Below are 17,536 nucleotides of genomic sequence, written 5' to 3' on the forward strand. Positions count from 1 at the left end.
TTGCCCAACTTGTCTTTTACACACTGGTTGAATGCCAAAGTTGGTGTGCTTTTTTATTGACTCTATTATGGTTATTATTCTATGAATTTATTGAGTATTCCTGCAAGAAAATAAATCTCAGGGTTGTATATGGGGACATGTATGTACTTTGGTAATAAATTTACTTTGAATTTTGAATTGCACAAGCAATTCAAATAAATGGTTATTGGTGATGAAAATTACAAATACTTTACTTGAAATTGTACTTTTCCCAAAGTAAATTTCTGGCTTATTTCTGAAATTTATTTGGCAATTAAAACTGTTTTAAAAAAACTTCCATGAACCAGTGCAATTGAGTAGTGTGTTTATTTTCCTGTATTGAAAATATCCAATGATGTCATTTAAGGAGGCACCCTGGAGAAATTTCAAGAATACAGCTAAAATTGGTTTAACCACAGATACATTGTTCGTGTCTTTTAAATCACTGAAAGTATCTTTAAAAATAAAACTGAACTAATTACTGGTCTCAGTGGTATATACTTGTTAGTATCCTACGTCAACATTTGCTCCCAAAAAAATCTAATTTGTAGTGCTTCCTTGAACAATCAGAGATACATATAACTTGGTGACAGTTGGCATGCTCAATTATTTGGCTGGCATACACTCAGTGCACACTTTATTAGGTATAGGAGTGTAACCCTGTGTGGTCTTTCATTGTTGTAGCCTATTCACTCAAAGATTCGATGTGTTGTGCATTTAGTGATGATCTCCTGTATGCCGCTGTTGTAACGTGTGGTTATTTGAGTTACTGTTGTCTTTCTGTCATCTTGAACCAGTCCGAACTCCTCTGACCTCTCTCATTAACAAGGTGTTTTTGCCCACTGACCTGCTACCCACTGGATGATTTTGGGTTTTTTTGCACCATTCTCTGTACACACTAGACTTGTGTGTGTGAATATTCCAGGAGATCAGTTTCTGGGATACTCAAACCACCCCATCTAGTACCAACAATCATTCCACTGTCAAAGTCACCTTCTTCTTTGGCTGTCCATCGATTTCGATGTTGACTAAGGCCTGGGCAAGGTTGTATGGAAGTCTGGCAGTTGCCCATGCTGCAAGTCTCCCCTCTCGATGCCACTGATGTTATCTTGGCACTGGTGTTGTCGCAGAGCAATGTGTGGTTAAGTGCCTTGTTCAGGGACACAACCAGGCTCGAACTAGCAACCTTCAGATCACTAGACCGTCACCTTAACCACTCGGCCACGCAGCACACAGGTCACATAGTCACCTAGATCACATTTCTTTCCCATTCTGATGTTTGGTTTGAACAACTGATGTCTGCCTGCTTGTATGCATTGAGTTGCTGCCACATGATTGGCTGGTTATATATTTGCATAATAAAGTGGCCACTGAATGTATATGCCAGGTTTGGTAGGTAGGACCAGTGCGTGCATGAAAAACTTGCTTTAAAGACAGAAGAAAGTTTGTGCTTGTTGGTAACTTGCCTTAGAAAATCCATAATCCATTACAATGCTTTGTTGTTTTGAGGGTGAATTGCTGGCAGAATCATGAACTGTACATGGGAATTCAGTGGATGATCCTACAATATTTAGTTTTGCAATCCAAAGTGCTGTGACCTCCCCCACCCCCACCACAACTTTACAGATAAGTTCAGGTGGAATTGATTCCACCATTCTGTGAAAATTTTAAAAGTTGATACATGGGGAATGTTAGGACATTTGACTTCATTGCACTAGTTAAAGAAACTTATTTGAACAGTTTTTAAATTTTAATAGCATCATTTTATTTTTTAATCACATTTCCCAGTTTCTTTCAAGACTGCAGTTTAAAGGCTATATAATCTCCATATAACCCAGTATGCTGTTTACCCTTTTTTCATTGTTGACAAAACACACTGTAAAAAGCATTTAACAAATTTAAATCTTGTCTATCTACATCTACAAACTGTCAGCAGAACAATCAACTACCCATCGATTCTCAGAGTATTTTATTTCCTACAATTAGAATTTGAAGCATTTTGTTTACTTCTCATTTGGCACCAATGATTACTGCTGCACTATTCTCAAAAACAAAGTTATTTTAAAGAGGGCAGTATCCCTTTTATATTTGCCTACACAGGTAACTTCGAATCACAGCTAAATAGATAACCTTACAGTAAGCCACCCTTCAGTGTATCTTGATATACAATGCAGTTCTTTGAAAATAGGTTCCAGTTTCCATGGAATGCAGTGTAGTATGTTAAATGCAATAAAACCCATGAGTCTGTACGTCAATCGCAGCTGTGTTGTAAAATGACTTAAATGTTTCCTAATTAAGACCAGGAGCTCTATGGTTTTGACATAGACAACACACGCTCATTGAAGGCGTGAAGTGAAAAGTTCATTTTAACCAAAGCTGCCCACCTAGAAACCCATGAGATTAAGTTCTACAATGATTTTGCACCAAATTCCACCCCTATATTTTGTTTTACTTTGATTAATTACGTGACAGTGGGCTGGGTATTAAGTTCAATATAGTGTTTTATGGAGTGTTTAAAACATTCAAAGGTGAACAATAATGAGTGGGGTGTAAAACCAGTGTTTCATCTGATCCTATAGGTCTTCCACCTGATAAATTAGGTTAACATTACCTTTGACCCACCTATCCAAGTTTTTAAAATTCAGTGTTTTAGGCCTGAAAAAGGATACTGCAGATTCACACAAACAGACCTTATGGCACATTGGAACTACTGTTGATTTTGTATCAAGAGAAAGAAACATGGGAAAAAAACTTTTTCTTTTTTTCCTCGATATTTTTTACAAACATGGATGACAACTTCATTTATTTACTGTTAACACTGTATTGTCATAAACAAAACTGGTATAAATGAAAAATTGTCTTCAAATATCTACATCTAAAACTTTAGGCAGTGAAAGAGAGAGAGAGAGACAGAGAGAGAGCGCGTCTCATCAAATGAGCGTGTGGAATGATGCTCGTAATATAAGCGACCAATGAGGTTTTCAGTTAGTGACCACACAAACAAATCCACATACCAGAACAAACAATACTGCTAAATACTTCCTTCAGTTAGTTACTTCATAAAAAAGAAAGCTTGGAAATTCACACATCTGCTCAAACTCGCTTACACTTTTGTTGTTCGTAATTAAAATAGTATTAAGAACAAGAGACGGAAGGAGTACTTTGGCATTGCTGTAATGGACACAATGCTCTCATTGATCAGTAATGTACATCCAATACTTCACAACAAAGCATTAAAATGAAAAAGAAAATGAACCCAGGAAGGTGGCGAGAGAAATAGTCTTGCTGTACAGAAGAAAACCCGACTGAAAACTACAAGCTGTGACACACGAAAATGTTTGTCTTCAAGAGGTGACAGACTGTCCCTGTAACAAGTGTAAACACATTCAGGCTCTTGTGCTTGACCTTTGACATGGCCTTTCCCATTTCCCTCTTCTTACTTTTAACCACTTTCATTGCCATCCACAATACCATTTTCTTTGCATGATTAATAGTATTCTCCCTCCCTCCCCAATCACCCTCCTTCTCTGTATACGCATCATGGACTTCTAGTCCTATCCCACCGCACCCCCAACTCCTGCTCTCTGGTGAGCAAATCTTCCATTTCCTTCATATGAGCTGAATGTCACTTGCATTTCTCTCAGTACTTATCCATCCGACCACCATCTACAACGTTTTACCCAATGACTGTCCTATGGAACAGACCTCTGACAATTTAAGACTTGCTGAAAAATGTCTTGTGATATTCATGCACATGCACAGTTCCCAGGGTCTTGTTTTTTCTTGTGTATCTGCCACCTCTGCTTAGACCCAAGAATCGGGTGAGGCTGGATAGTGGCTTGTCTCGTAGTTTAACTCGCTATAGGGACGCGCGGCAGAATAGAAATCAACATAATTGCCTGTTGACTTCAGGCCGAGATGCATGTTGTATTCACTGGTTGCTGGGCGACTGTGCACCTGATCTTCAAAGAAAGAGTCATCGTAATTTCCAGTAGAATTTTGATAGGTTTGATAAGTGTCATAGTCTTTCCTACTAGGTTCCTGTGCAACAGGTTGCGATGAAACCTATAGAAAAAAATGAATTAGACCATGATTCTCAATTTAACTACTTGAAATCTGCAATTTCCCCCTCCCCTTTTAAATTTATATCCAAATCATGTTTATATAAATGATATAAACATGAGAAAGTCTGCAGATGCTGGAAATCCAAAGTAACACAAACAAAATTCTGGACCTGACCTGCTGAGTTCCTCCAGCATTTTGTGTGGATGTAAATGCACAAGGCTTGATCAGTAAATCTGCGGATGTCAAGAAATTAGGTATTGTTGTTAATTGTGAAGAAGGTCATCATAGATTACAGCGGATCTTGATCAGTTAGGAGAGTGGACAGAGGAGTGGCAAATGCAGATAAGTGTGAGGTATTTCGAAAGGTCAAAGCAGTTTCGGAAGTATGATAGGGCCCTAGGGAGTGTCATGGAATAGAGTGACACGAGTAAAAGTGCATAGATCATCGGTAGAAATGGTGGTGAAGAAGGTGTTTAGTCCACTGGCATTCAGTCAGGTCACAGAATATAATATTTGGGACATAATGTGTTGGTTGTATAAGTCTTTGGTGAGGCAGTACTTGGAGTAATGTGTACAGCTTTGGTTAGTTTGTTACAGGAAAGATATTGAAAGACTGTAGACAAGATTTATGATCATGTTGCCGAAACTAGAGGGCTTGAAATATAGGAAGAGGTTGGCCAGGTTAGATCTTTTCTCCTTGGAGCATAGGTGAATGAGTAAATGTATAGGATTATAGAAATGTTTAAAATTATGAAAGGCATAGAAAAGGTGGATGGTAACAAACTTTTCCCCAGAGTGGGGAGTCCAAAACTAGAGGGCATGGGTTGAAGGTGAGAGGGGAAAGATTTAAAAGGGACCTGAAGGGCAACATTTTCACACAGAGGGTGGTGAGTATATTGGATAAGCTGCCAGAGGAAGTGGTTGAGACAGGTACAATAATATCATTTAAGAAGCACCTGAATAAGTACATAGAGTGATGGGGCTAACAGGGATATGGGACAACTGCAGGAAATTAGAGCTAATTGGCTGGACACTGTGGTTGGCATGGACTCATCAGGCATCATTCTATGACTAATTCTCTTTCTGAAAGTCACAGTAGAATCTATTTCCACTAACTTTTAATTTATACATTCCAGATCAAAACAGTATAAACTAATTTCTTTACCTTCCCCCATTTAGTTTGCTAATTTCCTTAAATTGATGCATTACCAAAGCTTCAGGCAAGAGAAACAGATACCACTCCATCAAAAATAGACATTACGACTTAGAACATTTCTATTAAATTCCTCTTATATTTTTCTGCTTTAAGAACAAAATCAATCAAATTTCTGTTTATATAGAATTAGTTTACACAATACGACAGTGATTTTCTGGATTTATAGCATTTTTATTAAGAATGGAATTCTAGTTTCAAAAATTTCCCAACATTTGCCAAGGCCACTGATGTCAAGAGCAGGCAGAATATAAATTTAACCTGTTGCTTCTACTAGTGTTGTACAATAGTTCCATTGGAATAAAATTGGCATTTGGAAAATAAAATAATGAGATTAGATTGCATAAATTTGGCCTGTATTCCCACATCTGAGAGATGATGAAGATATTTAACAGGATTAGAAACTATGTTCCCTGGTGGAGAGTATGTAAATGGGGTGGGGAAGGAAATAATTTTTAAAATTAGAAGGAAATCCAAGAGGACAATCAGAAAGCACTTCCACAACAAAAGATAGCGGAGGTCTACTGTACAAGTCAACAGTTATTATCAAATGAACTTCTCAAGATCAAGACTAGTAGATTGTTCATAAGGCTATGGAGCGAAGGTAACCAAATGTAATTGAGGTATTGATCGCCTTAATCTAATTAAATGGTCAAACAGGGTCAAGAGGATGAGTGGCCTATTCCTTTGCCTTTAATGTCTTACTGCTAGAAACGGAATTTCCGTTTATAGATTCATAGAGTTACACATTGAAGCAGGCCCAACTCATTCATACCAACCAAGGCGCCTATATACATTAATCCCTTTTACCTAGGTTTGACCTAAATCCCTCTAAAGCTTTCTATCTAACATACCTGCCCAAATGTCTTTTAAATGCTGTATTTGCACTGGCCCTTACCACGTCATCTGGAAGCTCATTCCAATATCCACCAACATCTGTGGAGAAATTTACCCCCTCAAATCACCTTTAAACACTTCCCCTCTCACTTTAAATCTAATCCCTCTAATTGGACCCCCTCCCCCACCACTAGCTAACCTGGGAAAAGACTGAAACTATCTATTTATGCCTCATAATTTCATAAACCTCTATCAGATAATCTCCCCAGCCTCCTTCTCTCCAGAGAAAATAGTCCCAGCCTATCAATTCTCCGAAAAACTCAAGTACGCCAATCCAATCAACATTCCTGTGAATCTTTTCTGCACTCACTCTAGCCTAATCATATGTTTCCTATGGTGTGCTTAACCAAAGTGCTACAACAGAAAAGCCTAACCTTTGTTTTATTAGATGGAAATTTTTAATTCACAAGTGTTAGGGATAAATTTGTCATGCAACTATCTTGATTACCTTCAAACTCTTGTGGTGTTAATCTTGCTCTACTATGTAGCTGGAGATCAATTGTTCTCCATTGGTATAGTGGGTTTCCCAGGCTTTGGCTCCATCTGTATCTCTTGATTGAGAATGGATGGGAACATAAGGCTGAGTTTTCTACAAAAGTATACCTAATATTATTTTCTTCTTCCATCAGCTTGTAAAATCACAGAAATCACAATAATTTGGGAGAAGAAAAGCCACCAGGCTCACTCCCCTGGTAATTCTCAAAGGAAGAGAAAATATCTACAATTTACTGGAGCAAAAAACAACCTGCTGGAGGATCTTGGCAGGTAAAGCAGTATCAGTGAGGCTCCTGATTCCAGCAAGTTGTCTACAGTTTATAATCTGTAGCATTCTCACTAATGAAAGGAGACTAAGGGTTAGGAAAGCTTCTGCATTTTGCTGCTTTGTTCAGATGTCATTTCATACAGGCTGCAAATAGTTAAACATGTAAGTCATTTTTGTTTTTTTTAAATGAATAACAGACCTGGTTGTGCTTGATAGCCTCAACGGGAGTAGCGTAGGAATTCCTATAGCCTGATCCAGCCACTACAGAGAGCTGAGCTGTTCAAATAAAAATAGGTCACATTAAGCATGTGATACAAGACATTATATTAAGAAAATCAATAGGTTATTGGTTAAGCTCTGTTATTTCCAGTAGACATGTTCCCTCTGCCATTGGGAATTGAGCCCTCAACTTAGAAAATCTGAGAGCTTTCAAAGAAAGTATAAAAGTAACTTCGGTTTATGTACTGTCTGGTCTCATAAACCCTCATCTCCAACTTACTTGTCCCACCTTGTTGAATGGAAAACAATGTTCATTCATCATCAATGACATAAAATTCTGAAATTTGCTACATAACATTGCCACGGCAGCATTTCAATCAGACCCACCACCAGGATCTGCTCAATACAGTTAGTGTTGAGAAATAAATTCTATTCTACCCAGTTAGCCACATTCTAAGAACAAATACAACAAAATGTACTTATTTGACGGTGCCTATTGTAGAAAGCAGGTTCTTGCTTCTTACCACGCCTGAGTTTAGGTCCATAAATAATTATTTGTATGGTTTTAATAGCAAATGTACAACATAATGTGACTTAATCCCATTGCTCTGCTGGGCTTTGGAAGTTAACATATTCCTTGCATGATGGAGGGCAGTACCAGGAACCATGGTTTTAATGATTGATTACAATGCCACATTGCACATCATGATATCTTAGTTGGCTGACAGTCAATGCAGAGTTCACAAGAATGAATTTCTTTGTGTAGAAATAAAGATAAAGGCCTTTATTGCTAAGGTGTCGGAACCATCAGGGAACTCTTTAAATAACATTGTGCTCAGGTAGCTAAGCTAAGCAGGAGGTAAGGTTTGGTTACATTGAAAGGTGATTTCTTATTCTTAGACAATAAGGCATTGGAGCAGAACTTTCAGCCCATATAGTCCACTCAGCCAATTCACCACAGCTGATCCCGGATCCCATTCAACCCCATACACTTGCTCTCTCACCATATCCCTTGAGACCTTGACCAATCAGGAATCTATCAACTTCTGCCTTAAATATACCCACGGACTTGGCGGTCACCGCAGTCTGTGGCAGATTCACCACTCTTTGGCTGAAAAAAAACCCCTCCTTACTTCTGTTTTAAAAGGTCACCCCTCAATTTTGAGGCTGTGCCCTCTAGTTCAGGGTACCCCCACCAGAGGAAACATCCTTTCCACATCCAGCTCATCTAATCCTTTCAACTTTTGGTAGGTTTCAATGATACTCCCATGCATTCCTCTAAGTTCCAGTGAATAGAGGCCCAAAGCTGCCAAATGCTCCTCATATGTTAACCTCTTAATTCCCAGAATCATCCTTGTGAACCTCCTCTGGACTCTCTCCAATGACGACACATCCTTTCTGAGATACGGGGCCCAAAACGGTTGACAATATTCCAAGTGTGGCCTGACTAGTGCCTTATAAAGCTGCACAATTATCTCCTTATTTTTATATTCTATTCTCCATAAATTCCAACATTGCATTTGCCTTCTTTATCACAGACTCATCCTGTGAATTAACCTTCTGGGAGTCTTGCACAAGGACTCCTAAATCTCTTTGCACCTCTAATGTTTGAATTTTCTACCCATTTAGATAATAGTCTGCATTGTTGTTCCTTTTACCAAAATGCATTATCATACATTTCCCAACACTGTATTCCTCTGCCACTTTTTTGCCTATTCTTCCAATTTGTTTAAGTCCTGCTGCAATCACATTGTTTCCTCAGCAGTACCTACTCCTCCACCTATCTTCCTATCATCCACAAACTTTACTACAAAGACCTCAATTCCATTATCCAAATCATTGACAAACAATGTAAAAAGTAACGGTCCCAATACTGACCCCTGAGAAACACCACTAATCACTAGCAGCCAACCCTTTATTCCCACTCGCTGCCTCTTGCCTGTCAGCCACTCCTCTATCCATGCCAGTATATTTCCTGTAACACCATAGGATTTTATCTTGTTAAGCAGCCTCATGTGAGGCACCTTATCAAGTGTCTTCTAGAAATCCAGGTTAACGACATCCATTGCTTCTCCTTTGTCCACCCTGCTTGTTACTTCCTCAAAGCATTCTAACAGATTTGTTTAGCAAGATTTCCCTTCACGGAAACCATGCTGATTTTGACTTATTTTATCATTAGTCTCCAAGTCCCCCAAAATGTTGCCTTAGTAATGGACTCCAAACCACTGAGGTGAGGCTAACTGGCCTATAATTTCCTCTCTTTTATTCTCCTCACTTCTTAAAGAGTGGGGTGACATTTGAAATTTTCTGGTCCTTTGGGACCATGCCAGAATTAAGTGATTCTTGAAAGACCATGATTAATGCACCCATTATCTCTTCAGCAACCTCTTTCAGGACTCTGTGATGTAGTCTATCTGGTCCAGGTGACTTACCTACCTTAAGACCTTCCAGTTTGTCTAGCAATTTTTCCTTTGTAATAGCAACGGCACTCAATCCTGCTCCTCGACACTCATGGACCTTTGACATTCAGCTAGTATCTTCCACAGTGAAGACTGAAGCAAAGTACTTGTTAAGTTCTTCTGCCATTTCTTTGTCCCCCATTACTACCTCACCAGCATAATTTTCCAGTGGTCCAATATCAACTCTCACCTTTCTTTTATTCTTCATTTAACTGAAAAATCATTTAGTTATCCTGTTTCATAATATTGGCTAGTTTGCCCTTACATTTCATCATTTCCCATTTATAGCTTATTTAGTTGTCTTTTGCTGGATTTTAAAAATGTCCCAATCATCTGACTTCCCACTCATTTTTGCTACCTTATATGCCCTTTCCTTAGCTTTTATGCAGCCCTTAACTACCCTCATCAGCCATGGTTGCCTAGCCAAGCAGTTTGAGAACCCCTTCTTCTGCGGGCCATATCTATCCTGCACCTTGTGAACTATTTCCAGAAACTTCATCTACCTCTGTTTTGCCATTAGGTCCGGCAGTGTCCCCCTCCAATCTACCTGGGCAATCTCCTCTCTCATGCTTCTGTAACTCCCTTTATTCCATTGCGATACTGATACATCTGACGTGTGCTTCTCCCTCTCAAATTGCAGTATAATTGCACTTATGTTCTTGCAATATAAGTGAGAATTGCACCTAGGTTCAAAGAGTTAAACATAAACCCAATTTGCCTTACGTCTTAAATTTTTAAAATACCCAAGAATACTTAAAGAAATATACATTCTCTTCGATACAAAGTGGTGAATATAATCAACAACTGTCATTCCTGCACCTATTTGGTCCCAACAGCCAAAGATGAATTTTTCCCTATCATCTCTTGACAGTAGAGAATCCCTTTCTTCTGGCATTTCTCACAATAAAAATATCCTGGAACTCTCCTGTTTTGCCTCAGTTGTTAAAATTTGCTGAAGCTGAAGCCCTTTGTACAAAGGATTACAAAGTCAGTTAAATACTAAAGTCCTTAAACACATTTAGAAGCATTAAAAGTAATTTGCTTTTTCTTAATTTTGATAAAATGGTAATGAGGGAATGTAAGCAACCTATTTATTCATATTAGACAAAATTATTACTAACTAAAAGAAGCTATATTATATCCAAGTCTTGTTAAAATAAGGATAATAAGAGAATTGACATAAAACTGTCCAACGATCACTTTGGATCAGGTGAATTAATATACTCCAATCCTTTGTGTTGGGCACGTGGCCAAGTGGTTAAGGCGTTCGTCTAGTGATCTGAAGGTCGCTAGTTCGAGCCTCAGTTGAGGCAGCGTGTTTGTGTCCTTGAGTAAGGCACTTAACCACACATTGCTCTAGTATCTGTGCGAGTGGCGCCCCACACAGATTTCCAATCTGCGCCTTGTAAGGCATGAAAATGCTCGATGCAGGCCTCTCATGGTCTGAGTCGACGTTCCCTCCCCTATCCTAGTAAACAATCAATAGAGCAGACTGGGAGAGGTTCTTCTACTTAACTACTTTCAGCTTGGTTTGGAATGGAAGCGAGGAAATCTACCTCAAGTCCTGATGTGCAACTATCAATTTTGGAACAGGATTTAGCTGAGTTCTGAACTTGCTTCACTGCCTTCCAAGGCTTGGTTGGCTTAACTCTGAATGTTTGCTCGAATAGAGTTGTACAGTTCTTTTAGAGGTCCGTAGAACCACTTGCATATACATTAGCTCTTCTAGCAAGATGGGCAGAAAATGATGAGGAATACACCTTTGATGTTTAATGAAGATCTCGGGATTACTGCCTGTGCCACGCGACAGTGAGAGTAGGAATGCGATGAGGTGGAGGATAAATGCGTGGCTGAGGGATTGGAGCGGGGGCAGGGATTCAAGTTTTTGGATCATTGGGACCTCTTTTGGCGCAGGCATGACCTGTACAAAAAGGATGGGTTACACTTGAATCCTAGGGGGACCAATATCCTGGCAGGGAGATTAGCGAGGGCTACTGAGGTGACTTTAAACTAGAATGGTTGGGGGGTGGGAATCAAATGAAAGAGGCTAGGCGAGAGGAGGTTAGTTCACAACAGGGGGATGGGAACCAGTGCAGAGAGACAGAGGGGTGTAAAGTGAGGGTAGAAGCAAAAAGTACTAAGGAGAAGAGTAAAAGTGGCAGGCCGACAAATCCAGGGCAAGCATTAAAAAGGGCCACTTTTCAACATAATTGTATAAGGGCTAAGAGAGTTGTAAAAGAGCGCCTGAAGGCTTTGTGTGTCAATGCAAGGAGCATTCGTAATAAGGTGGATGAATTGAAAGTGCAGATTGTTATTAATGATTATGATATAGTTGGGATCACAGAGACATGGCTCCAGGGTGACCAAGGATGGGAGCTCAGCGTTCAGGGATATTCAATATTCAGGAGGGATAGACATGAAGGAAGGGGAGATGGGGTGGCATTGCTGGTTAAAGAAGAGATTAACGCAATAGAAAGGAAGGACATAAGCCGGGAAGATGTGGAATCAATATGGGTAGAGCTGCGTAACACTAAGGGGCAGAAGACGCTGGTGGGAGTTGTGTACAGGCCACCTAACAGTAGTAGTGAGGTCGGAGATGGTATTAAACAGGAAATTAGAAATGTGTGCAATAAAGGAACAGCAGTTATAATGGGTGACTTCAATCTACATGTAGACTGGGTGAACCAAATTGGTAAAGGCGCTGAGGAAGAGGATTTCTTGGAATGTATGCGGGATGGTTTTTTGAACCAACATGTCGAGGAACCAACTAGAGAGCAGGCTATTCTGGACTGGGTTTTGAGCAATGAGGAAGGGTTAATTAGCGATCTTGTCGTGAGAGGCCCCTTGGGTAAGAGTGACCATAATATGGTGGAATTCTTCATTAAGATGGAGAGTGACATAGTTAATTCAGAAACAAAGGTTCTGAACTTAAAGAGGGGTAACTTTGAAGGTATGAGACGTGAATTAGCTAAGATAGACTGGCAAATGACACTTAAAGGATTGACGGTGGATATGCAATGGCAAGCATTTAAAGGTTGCATGGATGAACTACAACAATTGTTCATCCCAGTTTGGCAAAAGAATAAATCAAGGAAGGTAGTGCACCCGTGGCTGACAAGAGAAATTAGGGATAGTATCAATTCCAAAGAAGTAGCATACAAATTAGCCAGAGAAAGTGGCTCACCTGAGGACTGGGAGAAATTCAGAGTTCAGCAGAGGAGGACAAAGGGCTTAATTAGGAAGGGGAAAAAAGATTATGAGAGAAAACTGGCAGAGAACATAAAAACGGACTGTAAAAGCTTTTATAGATATGTAAAAAGGAAAAGACTGATAAAGACAAATGTAGGTCCCCTGCAGACAGAAACAGGTGAATTGATTATGGGGAGCAAGGACATGGCAGACCAATTGAATAATTACTTTGGTTCTGTCTTCACTAAGGAGGACATAAATAATCTTCCAGAAATAGTAAGGGACAGAGGGTCCAGTGAGATGGAGGAACTGAGTGAAATACATGTTAGTAGGGAAGTGGTGTTAGGTAAATTGAAGGGATTGAAGGCAGATAAATCCCCAGAGCCAGATGGTCTGCATCCTAGAGTGCTTAAGGAGGTAGCCCAAGAAATAGTGGATGCATTAGTAATAATTTTTCAAAACTCGTTAGATTCTGGACTAGTTCCTGAGGATTGGAGGGTGGCTAATGTAACCCCACTTTTTAAAAAAGGAGGGAGAGAGAAACCGGGGAATTATAGGCCGGTTAGCCTAACGTCGGTGGTGGGGAAACTGCTGGAGTCGGCTATCAAGGATGTGATAACAGCACATTTGGAAAGCGGTGAAATGATCGGACAAAGTCAGCATGGATTTGTGAAAGGAAAATCATGTCTGACGAATCTCATAGAATTTTTTGAGGATCTAACTAGTAGAGTGGATAGGGGAGAACCAGTGGATGTGGTATATTTGGATTTTCAAAAGGCTTTTGGCAAGGTCCCACACAGGAGATTAGTTTGCAAACTTAAAGCACACGGTATTGGGGGTAAGGTATTGGTGTGGGTGGAGAATTGGTTAGTAGACAGGAAGTAAAGAGTGGGAATAAACGGGACCTTTTCAGAATGGCAGGCGGTGACTAGTGGGGTACCGCAAGGCTCAGTGCTGGGACCCCAGTTGTTTACAATATATATTAATGACTTGGATGAGGGAATTAAATGCAGCATCTCCAAGTTTGCGGATGACACGAAGCTGGGTGGCAGTGTTAGCAGTGAGGAGGATGCTAAGAGGATGCAGGGTGACTTGGATAGGTTGGGTGAGTGGGCAAACTCATGGCAGATGCAATTTAATGTGGATAAATGTGAAGTTATCCACTTTGGTGGCAAAAATAGGAAAACAGATTATTATCTGAATGGTGGCCGATTAGGAAAAGGGGAGGTGCAACGAGACCTGGGTGTCATTATACACCAGTCATTGAAAGTGGGCATGCAGGTACAGCAGGCGGTGAAAAAGGTGAATGGTATGCTGGCATTTACAGCGAGAGGATTCGAGTACAGGAGCAGGTACTACTGCAGTTGTACAAGGCCTTGGTGAGACCACACCTGGAGTATTGTGTGCAGTTTTGGTCCCCTAATCTGAGGAAAGACATCTTTGCCATAGAGGGAGTACAAAGAAGGTTCACCAGATTGATTCCTGGGATGGCAGGTCTTTCATATGATGAAAGACTGGATGAACTGGGCTTGTACTCGTTGGAATTTAGAAGATTGAGGGGGGATCTGATTGAAACGTATAAGATCCTAAAGGGATTGGACAGGCTAGATGCGGGAAGATTGTTCCCGATGTTGGGGAGGTCCAGAACAAGGGGTCACAGTTTGAGGATAGAGGGGAAGCCTTTTAGGACCGAGATTAGGAAAAACTTCTTCACACAGAGACTGGTGAATCTGTGGAATTCTCTGCCACAGCAAACTGTTGAGGCCAGTTCATTGGCTATGTTTAAGAGGGAGTTAGATATGGCCCTTGTGGCTACAGGTGTCAGGGGGTATGGAGGGAAGGCTGGGTTCTGAGTTGGATGATCAGCCATGATCATAATAAATGGCGGTGCAGGCTCGAAGGGCCGAATGGCCTACTCCTGCACCTATTTTCTATGTTTTCTATGTTTTCTAAGATATTTCCATTTTTTCTCACTGAAAATACATTATTGAGGAATATAAAATACAGATTTATGGAATATCAGATTCAGCTGCGAAAGCAAACAGGTTAAAAGGCATTTATTGAAGAACTGAATTAAATTAGTAGAGATAAATACATGATAATCAGCATGGGCACAGTGGAAAAAGCCTCTTACAACTCTGTGACTGAGGGAGTAGACTTAAAAGTCTATTCCAGGTCCTTTTCTTTATGTTCTCACCTGGAACAGTATCTTTTCTAGAGGTATGTTCTCCTTTACTCGCGTGGTAGCTAGAGTTGGTCCCACTTGTGTCATAGTCAGACTTTCTTTCTTTTAAGTTGATCATCTCTCGAGGTGAAGCTGGGGCGCTTGCTGAAATTGAGAGGATCTGTATTATTCAGATATATTTCCTATGAACATTTTGACAACAAGGTTAGCCACTTGAAACTGGAGTTGTTCACTCTACTTGACCAACTGAAAGCCTTTTTGATTCGACAGCACAAAATTGTTAGAAAGATTGCAATCGGGAGGACAGTTTCACACACCACCCCATTTCATCATCCCTTGAAAGCCATGGAAAATAAAATTAATTGTTGAAATATTAGGAGTGGAGCCTTAACTCGGTTATCTGACAAAGAAGAAAGAATGGAGGCACAATCATGTCTTTACCTCTGCCACATCAAGCAAGCTGCTGATTCTTCTCGGCCAGCAGTTGCTGACCTTGGAGACAGAGACTGGGAGGAAAAGGGAAGCTGGCAGCAGGATGCAAGTAGGAAAAAGACATGGGGTTGTGATTCTTCCACAGGCTTTGCAACTGGTTTGATTTAATAAAGGAAACTCACGTATAGAAGAATACATCAATACATGTTTATACTGTTTTGAAGACATTCCAGTTACAGTTTTATGGCTCACAGCCTTTGAAAATTCAAGAGGGGGACAAAAAAGACCATAGATTCTGTAATCTGGAGCAACGCACAGGGAACTGTGGAACTCTATAGGACAAGCATCATTCATGAAGGGAAATGGTCTGTTAATGCTTTGAATAAAGACCCTTCATCTGGACTGAAGGAAAGAGGGGAGACAGACGACCTGTTAGGTTCCTCTTGATACTTTCTGTGTCACTGAAAACTCCAGATACCGCTACAGGAAAACCTTAAGAGCATGAGGATCTACCAATAGCAAATCAGAGGATAATGAAGACTGGGTGCACTGTTCTAAATAACGACATCATCTTGTAAGAGCTAAACTTCTAGAGTACTGAGCAAAAACACTAGATGTACTTGTTTTAATTGAGGAAACAGAGAACTGAAAATGTTGACAGGCATATCCTTCCCAAGGATATGCTTCACAAAACCGACTAAAATTATTTCAAAAAATAAATTTGTTTACAGCGATCTTAATGTCCTGGGAATTAGGCCTTAATTTTGTGTAAAAGAAAAAAAGTGTGTAAAGACTTAATGAAATTCAGCCTGACTTGATTTACAATTGCTGATAGATTGAGGGAAAATGTTTACAACAAATAGCAAAACTCCTTGAAGTATTGTACTAATTTTAAGAATTGGAATATAAAGTTACTTCCCCTACTAACTGATCCTTGATTTAAAAAAAATACTTTTGGCTAAGCTCCATGTTTGCCTCACTAAAATGAGGAATTCAGATTTCCTCACTAATATTCGCGGATATCAGTACTTCATTGCTCAAAAACCTGCATTGAAAACAATCACTGGCTTGCTCCCCTGCTGAAAAATCTCTTGTTGACAAATGACAATTTTATTGCAGATTCTGGGAAGGAAACTTGAAATGAGAAGGAACTGCAAAATTGACAGCAAGCCAATAAAAAATGTCAAGTCAATAAATTTTCTCCTTGGCTTTCATTTAGTCATATACCTATAGCAGGGATGATTCCACGTTATTAGGAACATGCAGCCCTGCCAATCACAACACTCAAGAGACTACTTGTGTACATTTGCTTCCAAAATACCTCTGCAACTGAAACTATGACGTAACATGCTCCAATAACTTTTTGTGTATCTGTTGAGCTTAAAATGAAATGTACAAAAGGTAATTTAAAAGGAAACTGCAATGGTCAATTGGTTTCATGGCAGGTCATTTAATCAGGACAAGATTGCCATGAATTTCTGTTAGATGAGTTTCATATAAGTTATTTTTGCTTTGAAAACTGTTTTTGTAGCTTGAAGGATGACATGAAGGTTCGTGTGAAATGGACCAAATATTTTAAAGGATAACATTCCCACTGCAAAAGATTATTGTGATATTTTACATCCTACAAAAAATATCTGTTTACTGTAGCTGGTTTTCAAATTCATTTGTCATTTAATATAGTTACTGAATAAAGTTGAACACAATTTTATATGAACTGTAAAGGGATTATACAAGGGGAAGTGAGCATTGATGAGAGGGTTGATAACAATGTAAAATACTGTATCATGAAATAACTTTATTTTACAACACAAAATGAAACTCAAACAGATCAGTTGTTATTAAATGCAATGTAAACACTTAAGTGCAGCATTTAGGACTGATTTGCTGCCCTTACCTAGAAAGTTTAACCAAACTCATGTGTCTTCTCTCAGGTGGCATAAAAAATGCTCGAGCAATTACTTGGAGAACACTTGAGTCAAAGTCCATATTTTTCCCTCAGTCAGATTAACTAGGTATAAAATTATCAGGACGCTATTTATGGAATCTCAATGTGTACAGATTGGATACCACAATAAGTAGGTTACAATAATGAC

The 17,536-nt window shown here is 39.6% G+C and overlaps 1 protein-coding gene across 10 annotated transcripts in view; it reads right to left on the minus strand.

Moving 5' to 3' along the window:
* Positions 1-330: 330 nt before the first annotated feature.
* LOC134357983 (catenin delta-2-like) overlaps positions 331-17,536 on the minus strand; it is a 1,288,623-nt gene continuing 1,271,417 nt past the window's right edge. For all 10 annotated transcript variants that reach the window (XM_063069823.1, XM_063069822.1, XM_063069826.1 and 7 more), the window contains 3 exons: positions 15,021-15,152; positions 7,156-7,232; positions 331-4,083 (listed from right to left, as the gene is read on the minus strand). In XM_063069823.1, coding sequence (XP_062925893.1) covers positions 3,823-4,083; positions 7,156-7,232; positions 15,021-15,152 — 470 coding nt within the window. In that variant the 3' untranslated portion in view covers positions 331-3,822. The remainder of the gene's footprint in view (positions 4,084-7,155; positions 7,233-15,020; positions 15,153-17,536) is intronic.

Source organism: Mobula hypostoma, chromosome 17, assembly GCF_963921235.1.
Source record: "Mobula hypostoma chromosome 17, sMobHyp1.1, whole genome shotgun sequence".
Lineage (NCBI taxonomy): Eukaryota > Metazoa > Chordata > Chondrichthyes > Myliobatiformes > Myliobatidae > Mobula > Mobula hypostoma.